Source organism: Rattus rattus, chromosome 4, assembly GCF_011064425.1.
Source record: "Rattus rattus isolate New Zealand chromosome 4, Rrattus_CSIRO_v1, whole genome shotgun sequence".
In the NCBI taxonomy this organism is placed as follows: Eukaryota; Metazoa; Chordata; class Mammalia; order Rodentia; family Muridae; genus Rattus; species Rattus rattus.
In genome coordinates, this window is record NC_046157.1 from 7572730 (window position 1) to 7596027 (window position 23298).

Here is a 23298-nt window from a genome sequence, read left to right on the forward strand (position 1 = left end):
GGGAGGTCATACAGCTACAGTCACACCCCTTGATGCCATAAGAACTCCTTCCTTTCACTTCCATTCTTCTGAGGTCTTTGGCATCTCCCATGACTCCCTGTATCTTTGCTACATGTGTGGCCCTTATTCTCCTTCTAGGATTCTTCTTGAAGGAGATCAATCACCAACATTAGAAGATTCATCAAGAGCATGCTATTGCCCTAGCATGCTCACATTCAGGGTGCCATGGCACGCTCATACTCAGGTAGAGGACCCCTGCCCCCACTCCCTGCTGCCACTGCAGCTACGCTCTGCACAGACCGTGTCCATTTTGTCCCTCAGCCACCTCCTCTCTCTGCTGTTATCGCCATGTTGCAAGCAGACTTTGGAATATCTTCCCCCACAGCAGCATTGACTTTGGCAAATCTACCGGGGATAGATGATGTCCTAACTTATTTGCTTTCTCAGAGCTGTTGTTTGCAAGGATGATTTGGAACCAGAACAAAACTCAGCCCACGCCTTTACGCAATTCCTTCAGTGGGCTCTGTCAGATAAATTGAGCCCTCTGCCCCTCTATCGGTCTAGCTCTCCAAGCTGATTATCTGGGCTGCCCCTGACATTTGCCCATCTCCCAGGGCCTCTCTGCAGCAGCCATGAAGTCCCTGGTCCTGCTCCTTTGTTTTGCTCAGCTCTGGGGCTGCCAATCAGCTCCACAAGGTGCAGGGCTGGGTTTTCGAGAATTGCCTTGTGATGACCCGGAAACAGAGCATGTAGCTTTGATAGCCGTCGACTACCTCAATAAACATCTTCTTCAGGGATTCAGGCAGATCTTGAATCAGATTGACAAAGTCAAGGTGTGGTCTCGGGTAAGTGAGCCTACCATGCGTGAGCTAAATGAGTCTATGTGGGGGATCTACCCAGTGTCCCAATGACGACTAGCATCTCCCAGTGGAGAGAAAACTGCAGCAGAGACTGGTGTCTTCCTAGAAGCGGGAAAGGGAAAGAGAGAGCCGGAGAGGCCACATCAGTAGTCATGCATCCCACGGAGGATGCTCCCATGGGAAGAGGAAATGACCCTGAGCATAGTTCCCAGATCACAGTGGAAGGTGGGGTTTGCTGGGAGAATCTGGGTTCCTATTTGCTAATTTGAAAATCATTTCTCTTTCTTGGATTCCATTTATCTCTGATGGAAAGGGAAAGTGGCATTTGATCAGTGTCCATGTGTGACAGCCCTTTAATGCGGATAATTTCATTAAACCCTCCCTTCCCCCATTCCAGACCTGCCTGACAGCCATGCTCTCATTGGCCAACAGATACCATATGCTAACAGATTGAAACCATGGAACCTCCAATACTTGCTGCTTCTCCCTTCCTTCCTTCCTTCCTTCCTTCCTTCCTTCCTTCCTTCCTTCCTTCCTTCCTTCCTTCCTTCTTTCCTTCCTTCCTTCCCCCCCCGGCCCCAGACAGAAAGACAGAAGGGTTTCATTTCGTAGTCTTGGCTGTCATGGAACTTGCTCTGTAGACCAGGCTGGCCTGGAACTCACAGAGATCCATTTGCCTCTGCCTCCTGAGTGCTGGGATCAAAGACATGTGCCACCATGCCCGACTATTTGTCTGCTTTTAACACGCAAAGTTGGAGATTCCATATGGTTCAGCTTAATATAGAGAAGGACAAGTTTGTGTCATCGGAGACTTACGATTTAGGAGGGAAAATAAAGTTAATGTCAGGATGCTAGGAGTGAGGACTGACAGCCAGCATTTGAAAACAGGGTTTTCCTGGGTGAGTTTTAAGGGCAGTTTGGCAAAAGACACACACTGGCCGGCTCTCTGCTGAAGGGAGAGCCGTGAGTGAGCACTGCGCATGTGCTATGTGCAGATTGCAGGCTGCTTGCTCACTGTGGGATGCCTGAGTGGACCAGGAAGTCCGAGTCTTCGGGGGATCATTTGGGACCTCCCTGCACGTAAACCCAGTGTAGTTCTGAGATCTCTGGAAGTGAAAACGACTGGTGAACTAAGTTGGGTTGAGAGTTTTCAAACTTTGGGGTGTTTCAAGGTCTGAAAGGAGAATACATAAACAGGCAGAGTACTGAACTCCTCACAGGGTCCTGCAAGCTTCCCAGAATGCTTCCACCCTACTGATGACAGTTTCCTCAGAATAGGTGGGAAGCAGGAGGTAGAACTTCAGGGCCCAGTAAGGTCGGTGATAGAAAGAGCCAAGGGAGGAGAGCAAGAGAAACCTTTAAGGACACGAAACCCAAAGAAGGGGAGGAAATTGAATAACTCGAGAGAAGAAAGAACTGAGTAGAGTGGGGGATAGCAAAACCTAGCAAAGATAATAAACTCTTCAAAATAAAAACTAGCCCTCGGCATCATTTCTCCTTTGTAAAGAGAGTTCGGAATCAGGACTATGGTTGGGATAGCTGTCCGAGCACTCCCTTCCCCATTTCACACCCGCTCCATCTTTAGTGGACAACGATCACTAAACAAACAAATAAAAACCATTGCAGCATCGCAGAGAGCTAGAACAGGTTAAAACTGGTAGGGCTGGCCTCTCCTTACTCCTCCCGAAGTTCACCCTCACCCAAACCCCACTACGGGGCTAGTGTTCACGCTACATGACACAAGGTCGTTTGTTCACCTCTTCCTTCCTTCCTCCCATCTCCACAGCGGCCCTTCGGAGAGGTGTATGAGTTGGAAATTGACACGCTGGAGACCATCTGCCACGCTCTGGACCCAACCCCCTTGGCAAATTGTTCTGTGAGGCAACAGACCGAGCATGTGAGTACTACCTTATGGTGAGAGGATAGTGCTAGGCTACCACAGTTCAGCAAAGGGCAGTTTGGCTTTATCCAACTCTCAGCGGCCATCTTGGCCAGCCAGAGAGCAATTTCTAAAACTGCTGTGGGCTGGTGCCTTCCCCGAGGCTGATTTTTACAACACTTGGGCTTTCCTTCTTGAAGCCCTCCCAGAGCCCAGTTTATAATGTTTCAATAACACCAGTGAAGGGGGCCATGGGCAGGTTCCCGCCCACAGTCCTGCCAGGATGCTCCCCAAGTGAGCAGCCAGGGTGCAGCTGGATATCAGCACCGGTGGTTTCTTTCCCAGGCGGTGGAGGGAGACTGTGACTTCCACATCCTGAAACAAGATGGCCAGTTCAGCGTGCTACACGCCCAGTGTCATTCCACGCCAGGTCAGAAAATGCTTCTGCTTGTTTTTAATCCCGTAGAATGAGAAAGGAATCGGAATGGTTTTGAACTCAAATAGTTTTCACTTCCTCGGTGAGGATTACAGGTCTTGGTATTCTGTCACCATCTTTTAAAGGTGCTTGTTCTTAGGGACGAACATTGCCCCGCAGCTGCGACTTGGTGGCGCCTCACACAGCTGCTTAAAGGTTTAGAGAAAAAGGCTGCATCAGAGCACGTGGGGCGCTTTCTAACCAAGCGAGCTGTGGTGAGTACACTGGCGAGCCGCAGTTAAGACCCTGTCATCTTTCCACCCAGACTCTGCAGAGGACGTTCGGAAGTTTTGCCCGCGTTGCCCAATCCTGATCCCGTTCAATGACACCAACGTGGTCCACACCGTCAAAACTGCCCTGGCTGCCTTCAATGCACAGAATAATGGAACCTATTTTAAACTGGTGGAGATTTCCCGGGCTCAAAATGTGGTAAAAAAAAGAATTAATACTCTTTTGGTTGATTTGGGCAATTTGGCAGCCGTTAGGGAATGTGTGAGGGTGATAAACAGAAGAAAAGAGAACATTGGTCAAAAGGCCTGGCAGGGGTTCTAGGACGTTCAGGAGCCCCAGACTCTTAACAACCCTATCCCAAACTGAACCACTCCAACATTGGTTAACCACAGCAGAAGGCAGGCAACACCCTGGCTTCCCGGCTGCACTTAACGCTTAATAGCAGGGCTCTCTGTTCAGACACAGTACATTCCCTGGGTGCCTCACGCTTACACCCCGCCAGTGACACCTGCAGCAGTCTGGGAACCAATCAGTAGTAACAAAGGTCCAGCAGACTAATGGGAGGCTCCTAATCTGCCTTTCAAATCCAGAAGTTGAGGTTGGGAGGGGACCATCTAATTGTATAACCAAAGTAACTCTTTGGCTGCAACAGACTTGTGATGTTTAAGGAAGCTGGAAACCTGGAAATGAGCCAAGGCACGCTTGCACATACGTCATTACAGGTGGTGATTCTGCAAGTCCTGAAAGTCCCCATCCCATACTACTCCAGGCTCTGTGCTCGTCAGGTTCCAAATGTTACCAGGAGGAAGTCCCCATCCCATCCCATCCCATTCCAGGCTCTGTGCTTGTCAGGTTCCAAATGTTACCAGGAGGAAGGAAGCATAACAACTTCCATTTTGATACTGGGGTAGGGAACTGGAATGGGGGTATATCTCTTCACTTCTCCCCTCCAACTGGAATAACCAGAACATTTGAGTTCCCGTGGTTGAAGGCCAGGAGATGCTGGTTTCCCATCCCTGCCTGTCTGAAGTTGGCCTTTTAAGCTTCCCGTTTCCTCTTTGAAAACTTGCCTCTGCTCTGTCCTGAGAGACGGACAGTGAACACGTGCCAACGCTCTGAGGAGACAGCTCCTGCCTCCACAACCCAAACATCAGAGCACAATCCTTCCAATTGCTCAGAGCCACACACACAGGCAGTGTGATTTGTGTTCTCTCAAACTGCCAGGCCATGGCCTCCCCCTCTCCTGCCCTCCCTCCCTGCATCCCTCCCTCTCTCCTTGCCTCCCTCCCCCGCTCCTTCCCTCCATCCCAACTCTTCTGGCCCCTCTTGTTCCGGACTATCTTTCCCACATGTTCTCATTTTCATCCTCAGCCTTTCCCGGTGTCTACTCTCGTGGAGTTTGTGATAGCTGCGACTGACTGTACTGGTCAGGAGGTCACAGATCCAGCCAAATGCAACCTGCTGGCAGAAAAGGTGGGTAGGCCAGACCCTGGGGCTCTTACCACCAGGCAAACCTGGTTGTGGAACAGAGTAGTTTTTTGCAGTTTACATCTTGGGGCTGAAGAAATAAAGTGAAAAACAAAAACAAACAAATAAACAAAAAGTGCAAAATGTCCACTTGTGAAGCTGGAGAAAGGCTCGTCAGTTAGGGGCACACACTTCTTTGCTCATGCAGAGGGGCGAAAGTCAGTTCCCAGCACCTATGTCAGGTCACCCTTAACTCCAGCTCTGACACCTTGGGCCCAGCACTCAGGAGACAGAGGCAGACGGATCTCTGAGTTCAAGGCTGGTCTGGTCCACAGAGTGAGTTCCTAGACAGCTAGGGCTACACAGAGAAACCCTGTCTAAAAACAAAGAAAGAAAAAGAGAAGAAAGAATGGAAAATGATAGTTTAGATCTAAATGTGTGTGTGTGTGAGTGTGTGTGTGTGTGTGTGTGTGTAGAGAGAGAGAGAGAGGAGGAGAGGAGAGAGAGAGAGAGAGAGAGAGAGAGAGGAGAGAGAGAGAGAGGGAGGGGGGGAGAGGGAGGAGAGAGAGGAGAGAGAATGAGTATGGCTTTTTAAGGAGGGTTGCCCAGAAATTGTAAACTTAAAGGGGGTGAATTAAAAGGCAGAAGTCCCCTTGTTTCAGTAACTATGCTATCACTGAAAACTGGGGAGATCCTTACTTTGCATCATGTAAAACCACCCCTGTCTTTCTGGAAACAGCAATATGGCTTCTGCAAGGCGACTCTCATCCACAGACTTGGTGGGGAAGAGGTTTCAGTGGCCTGCAAGTTATTCCAGACACAGGTAACTTCATGGATGTTCTTCAAAACCGTGTCCCCTTCACGCTTCTGCCATGGCCTGGTAACACTTGCTGTCGGGCCTAATCCTTGCAGTGGATTATAACACTGCAGAGTGTGGGACTCATCAGCTGGCTGAAGGAGATTTCAGCCGTGGTTTCCCTCTCAGGTTCTGGTGGATGTGGGGCAAAACAATCCCCGTGTGTAGTTGGCAAAGCCACCTTGTTACCTGTGAAGGCAGGAGTGCTCCTCCTAGTTACAGAGACCACGTGGGCTGATCCGCCTGGCAGTTCCCAAGTACACATGGCAAAGAGTAGAGGTTCTCTATGGATGGGGAACTTGTAAACTCTAGGTTATACAGTGATGCTGGAGCTCCACAAACCGGCTACTGTTCTTCCCATGATCCTTAGCATCTTACCCTTTCTCCTTAGCTAGATTCTTCCCAACTAGAAGTCATTATTGCAAGGGAATAGGGAGGGGTGTAACCAGACTCAGGGGGAGCCGTGCCATGGGAGACTATCTTACCTACTGAAATGGTCCTCTCTCTACCTGTGCCCCTGCAGCCCCAGCCAGCCAATGCCAACCCTGCAGGTCCTGCACCCACAGTGGGCCAAGCTGCGCCTGTAGCCCCACCAGCTAGCCCACCTGAATCCGTGGTGGTAGGACCTGTGGCAGTTCCTCTAGGACTTCCAGACCACCGAACCCACCATGACCTACGCCATGCCTTCTCTCCTGTGGCCTCTGTGGAGTCGGCCTCAGGAGAAGTTCTTCACTCACGTAACGTGGGCCAGCCTGGTGACGCTGGTGCTGCTGGCCCAGCGGCCCCCCTATGCCCAGGGAGAGTCAGATACTTCAACATCTAGGCTTGACTTAGGGAAGTAAGGTTTTGGCAGGCAGGACATAGCCACCACTGAAGCTGGGGGGCTTGTCCACTGACCAAGCAAGTACCACATCACAGCTTGAATTCCAGGTCTCTTCATTCCTCAGAGAAAAGGGGCAGAGAGGTGATGGTTAAATTTGTTGAAAGCCAGCAGCAGCAGCACTAGCACTTGTGGGGTGACAGACGACTGCCATTTGTTTCTCTGCCTTCTCACTGACCTCATACAAAGCAGTTGCAAGTGCGACTGTGAAAGGTGCTCACACCAAACTTCAATCTACCCATAAATAAAAGTACCCGAAGGAGCTTTCTTAAACAAGAAGGTTCTGAGCCGAGTGTGGTTGTGACCCTTGTCTACCTCCTTCTTGTCTCCCTGTGTGTGGTCTGTCCAATAAGCACACCGATGTTACTTTACCAAAGTCTGCATGTCAAGAGAAACAGAGGGGAGAAGAAACATCTGTGGGGTTGCAGTAGCCAGGATAGTATGAGAGCAAGACGTGCTTGAAGCTCATGGGAGATGAGCAACCCATTCTGCCCACAGATGGAGGACCCAAACCATTGTTAAGGGAGGGCCCAGTGCCTAGACTTTGTAAAGACAAAGGACTTCTGGTTTTTCCCAACAATCAGGGAAGGAAGGATTGGTGGTTAACACAGGAGTCTCCCTGTCTTTATTATTTATGCATGCTCACAGTACCTCTTGATGGGGCTGGCGACATGCTGGTTGCCTTGCAAGCCAAGTCACCTCAGAACCCACAGAAAGGCTGAAATCGTATAAAAGTAGGCCTGGCCTTTCTAGTTAATGCACTTCAAGGTCTGGTTTCAGAACACTTACAGAAGGGAGGCCGGGGAGGTGACCTGGAAATGACTGTAGATGCTCTCAGGTGTCCAGATGGCACGATGGAAGTGGTCCCCACTGTAGGCTGGATCTCAGCAGTGCCAGTTGCAATGCACCATTCTGATACCTCACACCTGGGCCTTTCCACGTAGTGTTTTAATGTGTAAGACCGATCACTAGTCCAGCGGCTACACTGAACCCAGAAGAGCAAGCAAATCAGGCGTTGGCACTTACCTTGTCATCCGTCTTGAAGTTCTGTCAACATTACAGAAGTAAAAGGTCTAGAATAGCAAGAAAATCACGGGGCTCACAGCATCCAGATAAAAAGAGGAGGCTGCAGGCAGCTGTGCTGGATGCTGTAGGGAAGACAGACGTGATAAGGACTGAGAAAACCACTGTTTACTTGATAACTGGGAAGTTATGGTGGCCACTGGCTGGTGAGGTTGCACTAGGAGGAGTAACCTGAATGTCAGGTCATGAAGACGAAATAGAGGGCAGACAAGGTCCCTCTATCAAGCAGATTATGAAAGGAACAAGAGATCAACCATGGCCCAAAGAAGTAAACAATCGGAAGAAAAGTTTCTCTTTTAAGAAAAATGGTTCTGAGTATCGTTAGGGAAACAGGATGAATGGGGGAGAGAAGAATGACAGGCAGTTGTTAGCAGGGCTCTATGATGGGAATTCTAGCCTGCACCTGAGGAAGCTCTCCAGAGGATTCCAAAGAGGCTCTCTTCACCCAGCACTGCAAAGGATTTATCTATTTCCCACTCTTGCTGTACCCAGGAGTGGCTTCTAGAAAGCAGCCTGGGTATCGGAGGTCCCCCTTGGCGCGTAGCAAGTGTACAACGCAAATTAAGTAAAAAGATGAATGACATTTATTGATCTGATCTTACCAAAGAAGTGGCTAGATCCGGGCGTTCAAAAGATGTCTTCAAGACCCATCCCACCCGTTAGCCACGCCCCTCTCTCTCTCCTTGCTTTCATTCCCTCCAACAAGGCCACCAACATCCTTGCATCTACCCAGCCCTCCTTGATGGAAGATCAGCCAACAGAGCAAAGGAAGGAACATTCTAGGTCAGAACAGCAGGCACACGGGGCACTGTGGCAAGGCATAGGTTGACGTGGTTAAGAACAAGAGAGGGGCCGGGCTAAAGAAGAGAAGGAAGAGACTGGAGAGGAAAATGAGCCAGGCCTCAAGTGGCCCTGATATCCCCAGGGGGGTGTTAGTCCAGAGGGAAAACATGAATGGTTTTAAAGGAGAGTGGCGATGTGAACTGGGTTGCATGGACGATGTGAGGAAAGGGTGCCTGGAGAGATGGCTTAGCTGTGAGGAGCATGTGTTGTTCTTGCGAAGGCCCCGGGTTCAGTTCCCAGCCCTGGTCTGTTCCTCCTGTCCCAAGAGATCCAATATTCTCTTCTGGCTTTTGTGGGTATCAGGCACACATTGGTATTCATAAATACACGCAGAAAAAAAAAGCATGCATACACAGAAAATATAAATAAATTTAAAATAAAAGAAATGAGTCACTTATATGCTATGCCTCTCAGCCTGGGGGTGGGCTGAGGTGCGGTGGAGCAGAACCACACCATACCCCCGAGAGACACTTGGAAGTGGAGACATTTCCTCAGGATACCATTGACATTTAGAGGTCAGACACTGGAGCTAGCAAACATTCCCAAATGTTCAACACAGGCCTGACAATGATTAAACAATGTCTGGTCATTAAAGGAAGGCCAAAAGGAGCTACAAAGTTGTTTACTGGAAAGTAGACTGAAGCAGCAGGCAATGATAGGACTAGAGCCTTCTGGGACAAAAATGAATATGAGTGGCGGATGGGTCCAAATTTGGAGTTGCAGCCCCAAGTCTTGCTGTTGGACTTGGCTTGGCGGTATGAAAAAATGGCATGGTTCGGAGCCGTGCCCTCGCAGACCGGGGTGGACAGCGGGACCCATGACTAGGGGAGGAAACGCTGGTCTGTTCCGTTTGCTTTAGTTCAAATTCTCTTTCCTTAAAGTTTTCCTGTTTAGCTGACGCATATAACTGCCTCGCGGTTCTCAAGGATGCTGTAAGGTCAGACAGACCTGCAGACGCTGGGCCACTAGGCTTTCCCTTTGCTTCTTTTGCTGCTCTCATGGAAACAGGTGAATGGAAGTGTGAGCAGAAGGGGGCACTACAAATGCATACGTGGAAACCTGATGACGACTTCTAGATTTACCTGCCCCTTTGTGTGTGTGTGTGCGCGCGCGCGTGTGTGTGTGTGCGCGCGCGCGTGTGTGCGTGTGCGCGTGCGTGCGTCTGTCCATCTTTCCCTCTCTCTGCTTCTCTTTCTTTGCTTAGAATTTGCTTAGGTTTCAGAGGCTGATTCTTGACTTTCTCTTAAATCTCTACCGTCCATTTGGCAGCTTTGCTCTCTCACGACTATCAGTCAAGCGCAGATCCATTTTCCTGCTTTGCTCCAACTCAGATGTCATCCTGAATTCAGCTTTAGAATAACTTCATCCCAATTACAGACACACAGTAGGGGGATGAGTTAGAAGCCCCAACCCTCATAGAACTTCTTTATGTCAGTTCTGCCTGACATTTTCTATTTGCTGCTGCTGTTGCTGCTGCTGCTGCTGCTGCTGCTGCTGCTGCTGCTGCTGCTGCTGCTGTTGGCTGTCATCATTGTCATCGTCCTTGTTTGAGGCTCACTGTTTAGCCTAGGCTAACCTGGGACTCATGATGAAGCTCAACCTGGACTCCAATTCTTCATCCTCCTGCACCAGCCTCCCAAGTACTGGATGTACAGGCATGATCCACCCACTGAGTTTATATTTTCTTAAGATCATCTTTAGTATTTTGAAAAATGCTCCTTCCTAAATTAAAGCCTTAGATATATGCTATGTTCCTTTACTTGCCTCCTCTGTGGCTTTATAATAACGTCTATTCTCCACTAGGCTTCAGGTGCATTTCTATATCTGTACTGTCACTGCCAGTCACCTACATGGACAGATATGTCAGGATAGACACTTTGACCAAAAGCAACTTGGAAAGGAATGATTTATCTGGTTTACAAGTCCTGATCACCACCATGGAGGGAAGCCAGGGTAAGAACTCAAGGTAGACGCCTACAGGCAAGAACTGAGGCAGAAGGCATGGGGGAACGCTGCTTACTGGCTTGATCCTCATGGCTGGCTTGGTTTGCTTACCGTACAACTCAGGACCATCTTCCCAGAGGTGGCACCACCCACAGTGGGCTGGGCCCTCTCACATCAATCACCAATCGAGAAAATGACCCACTTATTTCAAATTGTAGTAATCACAAGTAAATTGTAAAGACTTTCAAAAATTCAAAGTGAATTATCAGCCTATGTTATATATAACTCAACATCAATTTTGGCTTTGTTGAGGCAAGGTCTTGTTACATAGACCAGTCTCAGTTCCCAAGTGCTGGGATTACAAACATATAATCCACTATGCCTGGCTCAAAACACCAGTTCTATAAAATATTATTCGGGATGGAATATACTATTTTTCCCACTTCTGGCTGTACTTTCTGTACCTGGATCTAAGAACTGCTAGGGATATGTGACATATTACACTGGGTTGTAACTCTCAGTATTTATGTGTGTGTGCATACATGCATATGTGTGTATGCATACATGTATGTGTGTACATGCATGTATATGTATGTGTGTACATACATGTATATGTGCGTGTGCACACATGTATACGTGTGTATGCATACACGTATGTACTGCGTGTATGCATACATGTGTATACATACATGTATATGTATATGCATACATGTATGACTATGTGCATGCATACATGTGTGTACATACATGTATGTGTGTGCATGCATGTATATGTGTGTATGCATATATGCATGTACTGTGTGTATGCATACATGTGTGTACATACATGTATATGTATGTGTGTGCATACATGTATATGTGTGTATGCATATATGTATGTACTGTGTGTATGCATACATGTGTGTACATACATGTATATGTATGTGTGTGCATACATGTATATGTGTACATGTGTTTATAATATTCAGTCAACAACTGATAACTCTAGCTCTCTTTTTACATGGCCTGCTAAAGCTAAGAAGGTCCACAATGTTCATCATAGTATTACTTTAAGTAATTAAAAACTACAAAGATAAATTGTTTATAACTTATGGTATAGAAGCTATCTAGCAAGCTGGTGTCGTATCACTTCCAAGGAATACTTGGCAGAAATTTAAAATCCTGTCATTAACACTAACGACAGAGTGCTGTGTGCTCTTCCTGATGTCCCTGGTTAGGTTCTCAGCACCTACCAGACTGACAACCGTCTGAAGCTCCAGTCTCAGGGCATCTAACGCCCTCTTCTGTCCTCTATAGGCACAGACATACACGGAGGAAAAACACCCACATGCATAAAATAAAAATAAACAAATTTTCAAATTTAAAAAAAACTAACAATTCACCCAGGAAAATATTTACAGTGTATTGTAATGAAAGGGAAGATTTAAAAAATAGCATGATCTTGGTTGTCTAAAATTAACTTACACGAACATGTGAAGACATTAAAGAATGATGAGGTAATAGAAAAGGAAACGCTAAACTGATATGTCTGGTTATGGAATATGAGGGGTTTTGCTTTAATCAATTAGTATTTACTTCTATTTGCTACATTTTCTATGATTTCATGCATTACTGTTTTGATTTTTGTTTGTTTGTTTGTGCAGTGCTGGTATTGAGCTCTGGGCTCCACACATGCTAGGCAAGCACTGTACAATGAGCTATGTTCCCAACCCTCCTGTATCCCTTCTGTAGAAAAACTATTGTATTTTACATGTCAAAAGCTGCTGGTAAACTGACCTAATTACTTGAACAAAGGCAGTGTGGGTGAGAGTTGAGGGCAAGTACGCAAGCTAAGAGCTAAGGACTAACAACAGAGAGGGAGAGACCGGAGGGTCAGACATCAGTGACAAGGATCAGGAAGATGATTCCACCAGAGACAGGGTGCTGTCATCACAGACACCTATTTCTTCTAAATCACTGGTTCTCAAACTCCCTACAGCTCTGACCCTTTAATACAGTTGAGGTGACCCCAAACGATAAATTATTTTTGCTGCTACTTCAGAACTGTAATTTTGCTACTCCTATGAATGGCAATGTAAATAGTGATGTATTTCAGTGGTTTTAGGCGACCCCTGTGAAAGGGACATTCAGCCCCTTGCAGGGCTCTAACTAAATGCCAGCTGCTGATGTGGCCTTTAGCACATACCTTTGAGAGATATCAGCTCCAACCAATAACAGCATATAAATTATTGATAAGCAAGTATATCATTAACAGTCATGCATGTAGTAGCACGAAATAAAGTATCTTAGAGCTAGGGATGTAGCACAGAAGAACTGCCAGCTTGAACAAGGCCAGGGGCTATCCTCGGTGCTGAAAAGAGGCAAAAGTAACTATTGATGGCTACCTAATCGGCAACATTTAGCGTCTGGATAAACTCTATGCTCCTTTTCCTGCTATTCCAGTTGTTACAGAATCCGATCCATTTTCCCTTTCTATTCTATCCCCAGTGCATACTGAACTTTAACAGATTTAGCTAGGAGCGTCCTCTGAACACATCCCAAGGCATGGTCCCTGTGCAACTTCCTGTGCCCTGCTCACCCTCCTATCCTATCCGCCAGCAGCATCCATTTCAGTCCTGTTCCCAGACTAATGGCTCTCCATCCAAGGGTTGCGACCCTTTTGGAGGACATATCAGATAGCCTGCATACCAGATATTTACATTATGATTCACGATAGTAGCAAAATTACAGTTACAAAGTAGCAACAAAAATAATTTTATGGTGTGGAGGGTGGGGGGTCACCACAACACGAGGAACTGTATTAAGGGTGACAGCATCAGGAAGGTTGAGAATGACTGACATAGAGCATCTTACATATCCCTGGTCAGAAAGCCTCCCCTGCATCCAACTGGAAAAGCTTTCTGTTTCTCTGGAGGTGTTCGATCGATGGCACGAACCCCTTGTTTTGTTTCTCTCTGTGCACATGCAGTAGTTGGTCTGGTCCGTTCTAATTCATCTTCCTACCGTTTTCTCCTTGTTCTTCTATGGTGTGATCTTATACTTAGAAAGGCTTCGTGTTTTTAATTGTTGGAATGAACTACAGTAAAACAACACTTCCTCTCAGCAGGGAGGAAGCAGGTCTGTGCATGCTCACTGAAGGCCAGAGAGGTGTGCTGGGAAATGCTCTTGTACCACGGACCTTAGGTTGCCATTCTTGCCCTCACTTCAATTACCCTGACCCTCAGGGACTCTTCCATGCTCACCAGGTTACTTCTATGCTCGAGTTGGTCACTCTCCTTCTGTGTTTGCCTCCTCCACATACCCAGCTCCCTGCCCTGCCCTGCTCTGCCCTGCCCTGCCCTACCCATAGCCATCCTCTGAATGTCACCACCTTCTCTTCTCTACCTCTGCTTTATTTCTAATTGTTATTGTTAGAAATAATTATCCACTCCCTTGTTATTCATCCTCTGCCCCAAGATGTCTCTATCCTGGTAACAAAGGTTGCCCGCCACACTCCGCCTTCATTTCTCTCTTTCTTCCCCACCCACTTCTTGTCCATCTCTCACTAATGTTGATCAGCTCATCTTGTTTTTCGGCCTCCCTGTGAGGACTGGTCCCTGTGCATTCACATTACCCAATCTATCAGACACCTCCTGCTTCCCTTCCTTGTCCGTGGGCTCCTGCCCCATCACTTCTTTCAGAGATGCTCACATAAGCATCCTCCACAGCTCCTGACCTCCCCCTCTCTCCTCCCCACTTCCAGCCTGAGGATCTCGCTGAAGGATTTTCCTACCTCGTTCCCGATGAACTGGTGACTGCTCTGTGTCCTTAGATGGAGCAATAGCAAGGCCCGGACAGCAAGCACTCTCTTCATCTCCCCGTGAGTGTCTCCCAGCCCCTCTAAAGGTTAATCTATGTTTGCTCCTCTCTGGTCCCCCATCACAGGCCTGTCTCGGTCCTCAAAAAATGACTATCTCAGTTCCAAATAAAATGCTATCAGCTAAGAACTCCCTCCGGTATGTTTGCAAATTGCCCTTCCTGCCTTCTTTGCTGCTGTGAGTAAGCCTTACCTGCCTCCAGTTACACCATCCACCTGCTCCTTCCCTAATTGTAGTTGTGTATTGTGTAGCAACAGTAATAGTTCCGAGGAGCTAGCGCATCATCAGACGTCTTCATTTCTTTTTTCCTTTGCAATTTTGTAAATTTATCTGGTACTCAGGAGTTTTCATCCACAATAGCGGCAGTGGTGGCGGTGGTGGCAACGGTGGTGGCAGCAGCAGCGGCAGCGGCGCTAGCGGCAAAGGCGGTGGTAGTGTGTATGTGCGCGCGCACGCTATAATATGGTGATGGGGCTGTAGATTATAAAGAGTTTTAGTTAGGGTTTCTATTGCTGAGATTAAACACCATGACCAAAAGCAACATAAGAAGGAAAAAAAAAAAGAGTTTATTTTGCTTAAACCTCTACATCCCAGTCCATCATTGTGGGAAGTCAGGGCACTCACTCAAGCGGGGCAGGAGGTTGGAGAAAGGAGTTGATACAGAGGCCATGGGGGAGTACTGCCTGCCGCAAACCTGCTTGCTCCACATGGCTTGCTCAGCCTACTTTATTGTAGCTTCCAGGACCACCAAGCAGCCTAGGGGTGGCTCTGTCCAGAATCTTCTGGCTTTCGTAGTCTCTGGTGAGAAGTCTGGTGTGATTCTTATAGGTCTGCCTTTATATGTCACTTGACCTTTTCCCCTTACTGCTTTTAATATTCTTTCTTTGTTTTGTGCATTTGGTGTTTTGACTATTATGTGACGGGAGGAATTTCTCTTCTGGTCCAATCTATTTGTAGTTCTGTAGGCTTCTTGTATGTTTATGGGCATCTCTTTCTTTAGGTTAGGGAAGTTTTCTTCTATAATTTTGTTGAATGTATTTACTGGCCCCTTAAATTGGGAGTTTTCACTTTCTTCTATACCTATTATCCTTAGGTTTGATCTTCTCATTGTGTCCTGGGTTTCCTGTATGTTTTGGACTAGGAGCTTTTTGTGTTTTACATTATCTTTGACAGTTGTGTCAATGTTTTCTATGGTATCTTCTGCCCCTGAAATTCTCTCTTTCATATCTTGTATTCTGTTGGTAATGCTTGTATCTATGACTCCTTGTCTCTTTCTTAGCTTTTCTATATCCAGGGTTGTCTCTCTTTGGGCTTTCTTTATTGTATCTATTTCCATTTTTAAATCCTGACTGGTTTTGTTCAATTCCTTCTCCTGTTTGGTTGTGTTTTCCTGTAATTCTTTCAGGGATTTTTGTGTTTCCTCTCTAAGGGCTTCTACTTGTTTACTTGTGTTTTCCTGCATTTCTTTAAGGAAGTTCTTTATGTCCTTCTTAAAGTCCTCCATCATTATCATAAAATGTGATTTTAATTCTAAATCTTGCTTTTCTGATGTGTTTGGATATCCAGTATTTTCTTTGGTGGGAGAACCGGGCTCTGATGATGCCAAGTAGTCTTGGTTTCTGTTGCTTAGGTTCCTGTGCTTGCCTCTAGCCATTGGGTTGTCTCTGGTGTTTGCTTGTCTTGCTGTTTCTGAGAGTGACTTGACCCTGCTGTAGGCCTCTGTGTCAGCACTCCTGTAGAACTGTTTTCCTGTTTTCTTTCAGCCTTTCCTGAGAACAGGTGCTCTGATTTCAGGTGTAGGTGCTCCTGGACACTGTTTTCTAGCTCTAGGAGTGGGCAGGAATCAAAGAGTCCTACCCCTGATTGCTCCTAGGTCCTTGCACCCAAAGGGCACAGTTAGCACTAGGCTATTCCCTCTTGGTCTGGACTATGGGCAGAGGCTCTGTCCAAAGCGAGTCCGACCATTCTACCCCAATCTCTAATTAAGAAAATGTACCCGAGGCTTGCTCACAAGCCCACCTGGTAGGGGCATTTTCTCAACTGAGGTTTCTGCTTCCAGAATGACTCTAGCTTGTGTTGAGCTGACATGAAACTAGTCAGCACGAGAAATATAGTAAATGTTCACTGAATCTTTATTGTCATGTTTTCTGGACAAACATACATGGGTAAAACCTGAAACATGCTCAGAGATACTTGGCTGAAGTTGGCACCAATGCACTTAATGGCACATGTCTGGAGGGTCTCTCTAGGTAGCCTTGGCTGCCCTGGAACTCACTAGGTAGACCAGCTGGCCTTTAGCTCACAGAGGTCCACCTGCCTCCTGAATGCTGGGATTAAAGATCAGCATACCTGGCTAGGGAAATCCTTCCTGAAGGTCATTAAATGGAGCCTTTGTGAATGCTTGAGAGTGTTTCTTAGGTTACCACATCATTGATGGCAGAAGGCCTGACTATCCTTCTTTGTCAGGGCCTTTCTACCAAGTCCAGATTGGGGAAAAAGGGGGGGGTTAATAGAATAAACATCACAGCAGTTACTTTCACACAATCTCCCAGACAGGCCTCTTGATATGGTCTAGAGACATAATAATCATAAGATGTATGTGGCTGCAACCGGGGCACCGTGCCTACTGTCTTGATAGTAAATTCCCTTAGGAATCAGAAGGACTTGACGCTAGAATGGAGACAAAGTCAGGTGCAGAAAACTCACAAATCGGCTCTTGTTTGCTGTCATTACCAAGGTCTAAGTATGGAGTCGTTGCTGGGGCAATCAGTGTGGTTGGCAGCTCTGACACTGCTCAACATCATCAGCAAAACACAGGAGACGCCATGCTGCCCCACCCGTTATCACGCTGCCCCACTGCTATCATGTCCCCGAGTGATGAGAAATGTTCTGTTGTTACCATCTTAAGGGACCACTGTCACATAGGGTCCAACACTGACCATCTTATCACTGTGTGTTTCCTTCCCCACCTCTCTCTCCACCCTGAGCCTCTCTGCACTTACTACAAACACTTTCAGACCGTCCTCAGAAGTTACACCGAATCTCCAGTGGGTTACTGGAACTGACCCTGAATTTCCCTCAGGCCGCTCTCCCTACTTCTCAGCCTTTTAAAGAACAAAAATCTACTTTTATGTGTTTCAAAAAAATAATTTTCTAAATGCTAGTTTTATTTCAATTTGGCATCAGAGAAGGGGGAGCCTTGATTGTGAAAATGCCTTCGTAAGATTGGGCTGTAGGGGCTGGGATTTATTTCAGCGGTAGAGCGCTTGCCTAGGAAGCACAAAGGCCCTGGGTTCGGTCCCCAGCTCCGGAAAAAAGAAAAAAAAAAAAAAAAAAAAAAAAGATTGGGCTGTAGGCAAACTGTAGGACATTTTCCTATTAGTGATTGTTAGAGAGCCCAAACCACAGTGAGTGGCACTATCCCTGCTGTGGTGGTCCTGGGTTCTGTAAGAAAGCGGCTGAGTCAGCCATGAGGAGCAAGCCAGTCAGCACCACCCCTCCATGGCCTCTGCATCAGCTCCTGCCTCCAGGTGCCTGCCCTGCTTGGGTTCCTGTCCTGACTTCCTTCAGGGATGACCAATGGCATGGTAAGCCAAATAACCCTTTCCTCCCCAGGTTGCTTTTAGTCATGGTGCTTCATCACAGCAATAAGTAACCCTAACTAGGACAACTACATTCTTGTTTAAAAAAAAAAAAATAGATGACGAATATGGGCTGGAGAGATGGCTCAGCAATAAAGAGTGTTTACTGCTCTAATCAGAAGACTAGAGTTTGGGGTTGGGGATTTAGCTCAGTGGTAGAGCGCTTGCCTAGCAAGCACAAGGCCCTGGGTTCGGTCCCCAGTTCTGAAAAAAAAGAAAAAAAAAAAAAAAGAAGACTAGAGTTCAAATCCCAGCACTCACATCAGGTGTCAAAACTGCCTGTAATTCTAGTTTCAAAAAACCTTATGTCCCCTTCTGGCCTCCATGTACACACACACACACACACACACACACACACACACACACACACACACACACACACACACACAAACACACACACACATAATGAATAAAATAAATAATTTAAATTTTCAAAAAGATTATAATTTAATTATATTTCTCCCCTCCCATTCCTCCCTTCAAGCCTCCCACATAACTCTCCCTATTCTCCTTCAAATTCAAGTCCTCTTTTTTCACTAATTGTTATTATATATAATTATTATGTAGATATATAAATTATGTAATATATAGTTTTGGCAACAGATCAGATTACATGCTTCTATATGTAGTCTACAAGACATTGACCCCGGAAAATAAAAACTTACTAACAAAATTAGTTTGCATAAAACAACCTTTGATAATATAAAGAGATTGTATGAAACTGATATATAAATAAGAATTTGTCAATTGTAAGGAGACTAGCACACATAAAGTTACAGTGAAGTCTTTTAACTAGAAAACAAATGAACAGAGCCGGCCAGCCTGCGGCTTGGAAAAGCTTCTAAGCGAGGCTCTCACAAGCTGTACTTGTGCATTGTTCCATGCTTGGGAGCCCGCCTAGACTGACTCAGATATTTTTCTCTCTGTTTAATGCTTCACTTTTCTAAAGAATAGAATGCCATATGTCATAAATGCTCACACAGACTGGAATGATTTGAGATTGATAATACCTATTTTCTCTGTACTGGTAACTCTTGTCCAGGGACAAAGTGACACGATCTGTATTTCTTTGGAAATCTTAAGTTTGCCTCTTCTGTGGAATCTGTATCAATAAAGAAACATCCTGGCTGCTAGTCAGTTAGAGATGCGGAAATCTCGCAGCCACTGTCTCTGACCATTACTCCCCTCTGCCCGATCCTTATCTTCCCTGCTGGAACCTGTCTGCCCGCTGGGCCTGGTAGACAAGTAAAGTCAATGATGCTTGCCTGGGGTGCATGTACAATGTGGCAAACTGTGCCCTCTGAATGAACTTTTAGAGTAATCTATTTACTATCTTATACCTATGATTATACATCAGCATACATGTGATTAATACCACATGCATCATAGGGAAGAGACATGTTCAGTAGAACTGCTTACATAACCCAGGTGTCAGCTAGAACAGAGAACCACCCTTGCTACACCCTTAGCTTCTCCTAGACATCATAAGGTACCCAAACAGAAACCCGGTGCCCTTGAGAACTCTAACTCAGGGAGTCCCTTTGTCACTTGCAGCATCTCTGATCCACATCACCACTTTCCTTAATCTAAATAAGTGTCCCTTGCCACCACACAATCTGTATGTGCTTCTTCAGTCCATTGGCTAAGACATCAAAAAACCAGACACAGCTGGTTCAGACAGCATCCTTCCCATTCTGGCGATAACAATGAAAGACCTTCACCCAGTCACAGACCCTGGGATATTCTGGGTCATTCTCAACCCCTCTCTCCCTAGGCAACCATGATTGATTGCTCATTGAGACTTGATTTCTTGAATCTTCAAAATAGCTCAGATTCATCTTTTCTGTCCCATGGTTATTTCCATCTCTGCTACAGGTTTCCCTCACTCATGACTGTTAGTCAGGGTCCGGTCAGATTTAACAGACCCAGGGAGAGAGGCATTAAAAGGAACTGCATTATCCATTTGAACTTAAGTCCTTATGGTTACAAATTGCTTAATGCAAATTGTCCAATAACTATCCAATAATAGCTAAGCATGTGCAAGGCCCTGCTTACAAAAATAATATAAAAATATATGATGATATAAACCAATATAAAAGTAGAGAGATACGATAGCGTAGGGGTAGAACGATTGCCCAGTATGTTCCAAGCCCTGAGTTCTATCCCCAGTAACAAAACAAAAACTACCTATACTATTTGGGGCCTGATTAGTCAAAATAATTTTTCCAAACTTAGGTATCTTAACTCCAAAAAGAACACTTTAAAAATTATGTTGCTGCTTGCTGAGTTTGCAAGCCAGGTACCCTGGTACAAGGGTGTCATCACTGAGCACCTCAGCCTGTTTTCCCTAGGGATGGCTGTCTTCTCTTTCATCTCTGACTGACTGTAGTCCTGTGCGATCTGGGATCTTCCACAAGCCTCCGGGGCAAGTGACTCTTCAGGAAATGGGTTGACGTTCAAGCGTTCATTTAAAAGGATGTGGGAGAATGTGTGCATTCGAGTGTTCACATGCATGTGTATGTTTGAGTATGTGCGGGCATATGTGTGCACATGTGTGAGTGTGTGCATATGTATGTGTGTGCATGTAGGTGTATGTGTGCATGTATGTTGTATTATATGTGTTCATGAGTGTGTGTGCGTGTGTGCGCGCATATGTATGTGTGTGTTGTATGTGCATAAGTGTTCAGGTGGCCATGCAGGTAGAAGAAACCAGAAGAAAGTGGATATCCACTTCTGTTCCTTTGCACCTTACTCACTAGAGACAGAGTCTCCCGCTGAACCAGACATTTTCCTTTATGTCTGGCTAGACAGGAAGCTTCCAGGATCCCCCTGTCTCTCCCTGCCCTCCCTGCAACATGCATCTGTGACCAGGTTCAGTTTTTCACAGAAGTGCTGAGGATTTTACCCAAGTCCTCATGGTTACAAAACAAACCATCAGAGCCGTCTCCCTGGACCTGAAAAGCCTTCTGAGTGATGTTTTGGGTTGGATTTCTAGTTTTCCTGACTCTACAATACGTGCTCTTCCTTTGAGGCCTTGAACAGGTGATCTACCTGAACTCCCTAGTTCTTCGTGGAACTAACTCCTATTCATTCTTCAAAGTTCGTCTCAGAGTCCAAGTCCTTCTGGAATCCTTGCTAATCCCCACCCTCTACCCAGCCTCCTCCACCCAGGTCTGAGCCAGAGCCTAACCTTTAGATGTTCTTTTGTGGTTAGGCTCAAAAATTAAATTTTCTGCTTCCTAGGGCATGGGTATGCTTTTAAAAGCTCTTTAGAAAACCTATTATTATTTTGTGTGTAGGATCTGTGGGCACAGCCTGCATGCCAGGGCACATGCATGAGGGTCAGAGGGTAACTCTCAGAATCAGCTCTCTCTTGCCACTTTTCTGGGGGCTCACCGGGCTCCTGAAGCAGAGCGTTTTGCTCCCTGAGACATCTTGCCAGTAGAACAAGCACTTTGTTTCTTCTTCTTTAGCACACAGCACAGTGCCTGTCACAAAGCTGATGCTTCGCTTCACTGAGAAGAGCTTGGGACCTTTACTCACAGGGAAGAACACCTTCTTATCCCTCAGAATTCAGATCCATTGCCCAAGGAAGAGCCCCACACGTGACGCTTAATAGCCCCTCCTGGTCATTACACATGAGAAAGGTTTCTGTCTACTGTGCTTGTGGCATTCCAGTGACGCTTGTTGCTAGTGACTCACTCATTGCTATTGTGAACTTTTATGTCCTTACAATCTTGCTGGGGAAACACTGTCCTCCCGTGAGCACACCTAGCCTTGTACACAACTCCTCCCACCCCCATGCACATGGAACAAATAAGTAAGGGCCAACATTTGGGATATGAATAAATAAATAAATAAATAAATAAATAAATAATGGAATATTTTTAAATTAAAAAAAAAGAAAAAAAATGGCGACTTTCCATCCCACAATCCCTCGCGCCCTTCCTTTCCAACTTGGGCCCGGCAGAATGGCTCCCGCAAAGAAGGGTGGTGAGAAGAAGAAGGACCGTTCTGCCATCAACGAATATACCATCAACATTCACAAGCGCATTCATGGAGTGGGATTCAAGAAGCATGCCCTTCAGGCACTCAAAGAAATTCGGAAATTTGCCATGAAGGAGATGGGGACTCCAGATGTGCGCATCGACACCAGGCTCAATAATGCCATCTGGACCGTGGGAATAAGGAGTACGCATCCAAGTACAATTGTCCCGAAAGCGTAACAAGGATGAGGATTCACCAAACAAGCTCTACACACTGGTAACTTCTAAGCCTGTCACCATATTCAAAAATCTACAGACGGTCAATGTGGATGAGAACTAACTGCTGAATGCCAAATAAAGTTACAGAACTGCCAAAAGAATTTAAGTTAAAAAATTATAAATACCATTCCTATTTACCCATGACCACGTAGACAGCACATGCCTGGTGAATAGAAACAGAGACTGTCTCTTACTCAGTTGCTCCCCGTTGAGTCATATAGACTAATACAATAACAACGAAGACAAAGACACAATGATTAAACAGATTTGTCCACAAGTATGTTAGCTGAAGTGATGCTTACCAAAGTAAAGAAAGAAAGAAAGAAAGAAAGAAAGAGAGAGAGAAAGAAAGAAACAATATAAATGTCGTATAAAGAGAGTTCTACTTTGATTAATTGCATCAACTGTCCAAAAGCTTCCATGTAGGAGTAAAGACCTAAACTATGGAAATGGGTTTATCTGTATGTTAGTGATTCATAATCTACTGTTGGCTTCATAATCAGGCTATAATCCAAAACTACAGTGTTATATTACTTTTATATAAAATGGGCCTGGTATGCGCATAGAAGGTTCTGAACAATTCTCTACCAAGCAGTGCAGGAGCAGGTCTGTTTTCTACCTGCTTGCAGGTTTTGTGTTTTCTAGTAGCACACAAATCACACTGCTGATAATCTTGTAATGAGAAGAAAAGCTTGGATAACTTGGAGTGAGTTTTTCCTGTGCCGTCGAAGCCCAGGTCCATTATAGGAGTAGATATTTTTGGACGAAGAGCAAGAAAGAAAGAATAAAACTATTAAATGTCACCATTCGTTAGGCACACACTAGCGAACATAATTTTTTCCTGAAATTTCATTTTTACTTATTTGTTTCATGTGCATCGGGGAGGGAGGAGCTGTGCGAGTGGCAGGGTGTGACAGTCCTAGGACAATATGTGATATAATTCTCTCCTTCTGTGGTAGGTTCTGGAGGTTAAACCTAGGTCGTCAGACTCCTTTAACCACTGGGCCATCTCACTAG

The 23298-nt window shown here is 45.9% G+C and overlaps 1 protein-coding gene and 1 pseudogene across 5 annotated transcripts; both read left to right on the forward strand.

Moving 5' to 3' along the window:
- The first annotated feature begins 474 nt into the window (after positions 1 to 474).
- Ahsg (alpha 2-HS glycoprotein) lies at positions 475 to 6952 on the forward strand. Of its 5 annotated transcripts, none has more exons than XM_032900021.1 (7): positions 475 to 845; positions 2647 to 2757; positions 3085 to 3169; positions 3480 to 3643; positions 4817 to 4918; positions 5652 to 5735; positions 6292 to 6952. In XM_032900021.1, exons 1-7 carry the CDS (start codon positions 633 to 635, stop codon positions 6589 to 6591), a joined length of 1059 nt encoding a protein of 352 aa, XP_032755912.1. In that variant the 5' UTR covers positions 475 to 632; the 3' UTR covers positions 6592 to 6952. The 5 variants fall into 5 exon arrangements, with proteins under 5 accessions (XP_032755912.1, XP_032755913.1, XP_032755915.1 ...); XM_032900022.1 differs by having other exon boundaries at positions 555 to 845; positions 6298 to 6952; XM_032900023.1 differs by having other exon boundaries at positions 564 to 845; positions 2647 to 2736.
- Positions 6953 to 21927: 14975 nt separating this feature from the next.
- On the forward strand, positions 21928 to 22375 carry LOC116897808 (annotated as a pseudogene).
- Positions 22376 to 23298: the final 923 nt, after the last annotated feature.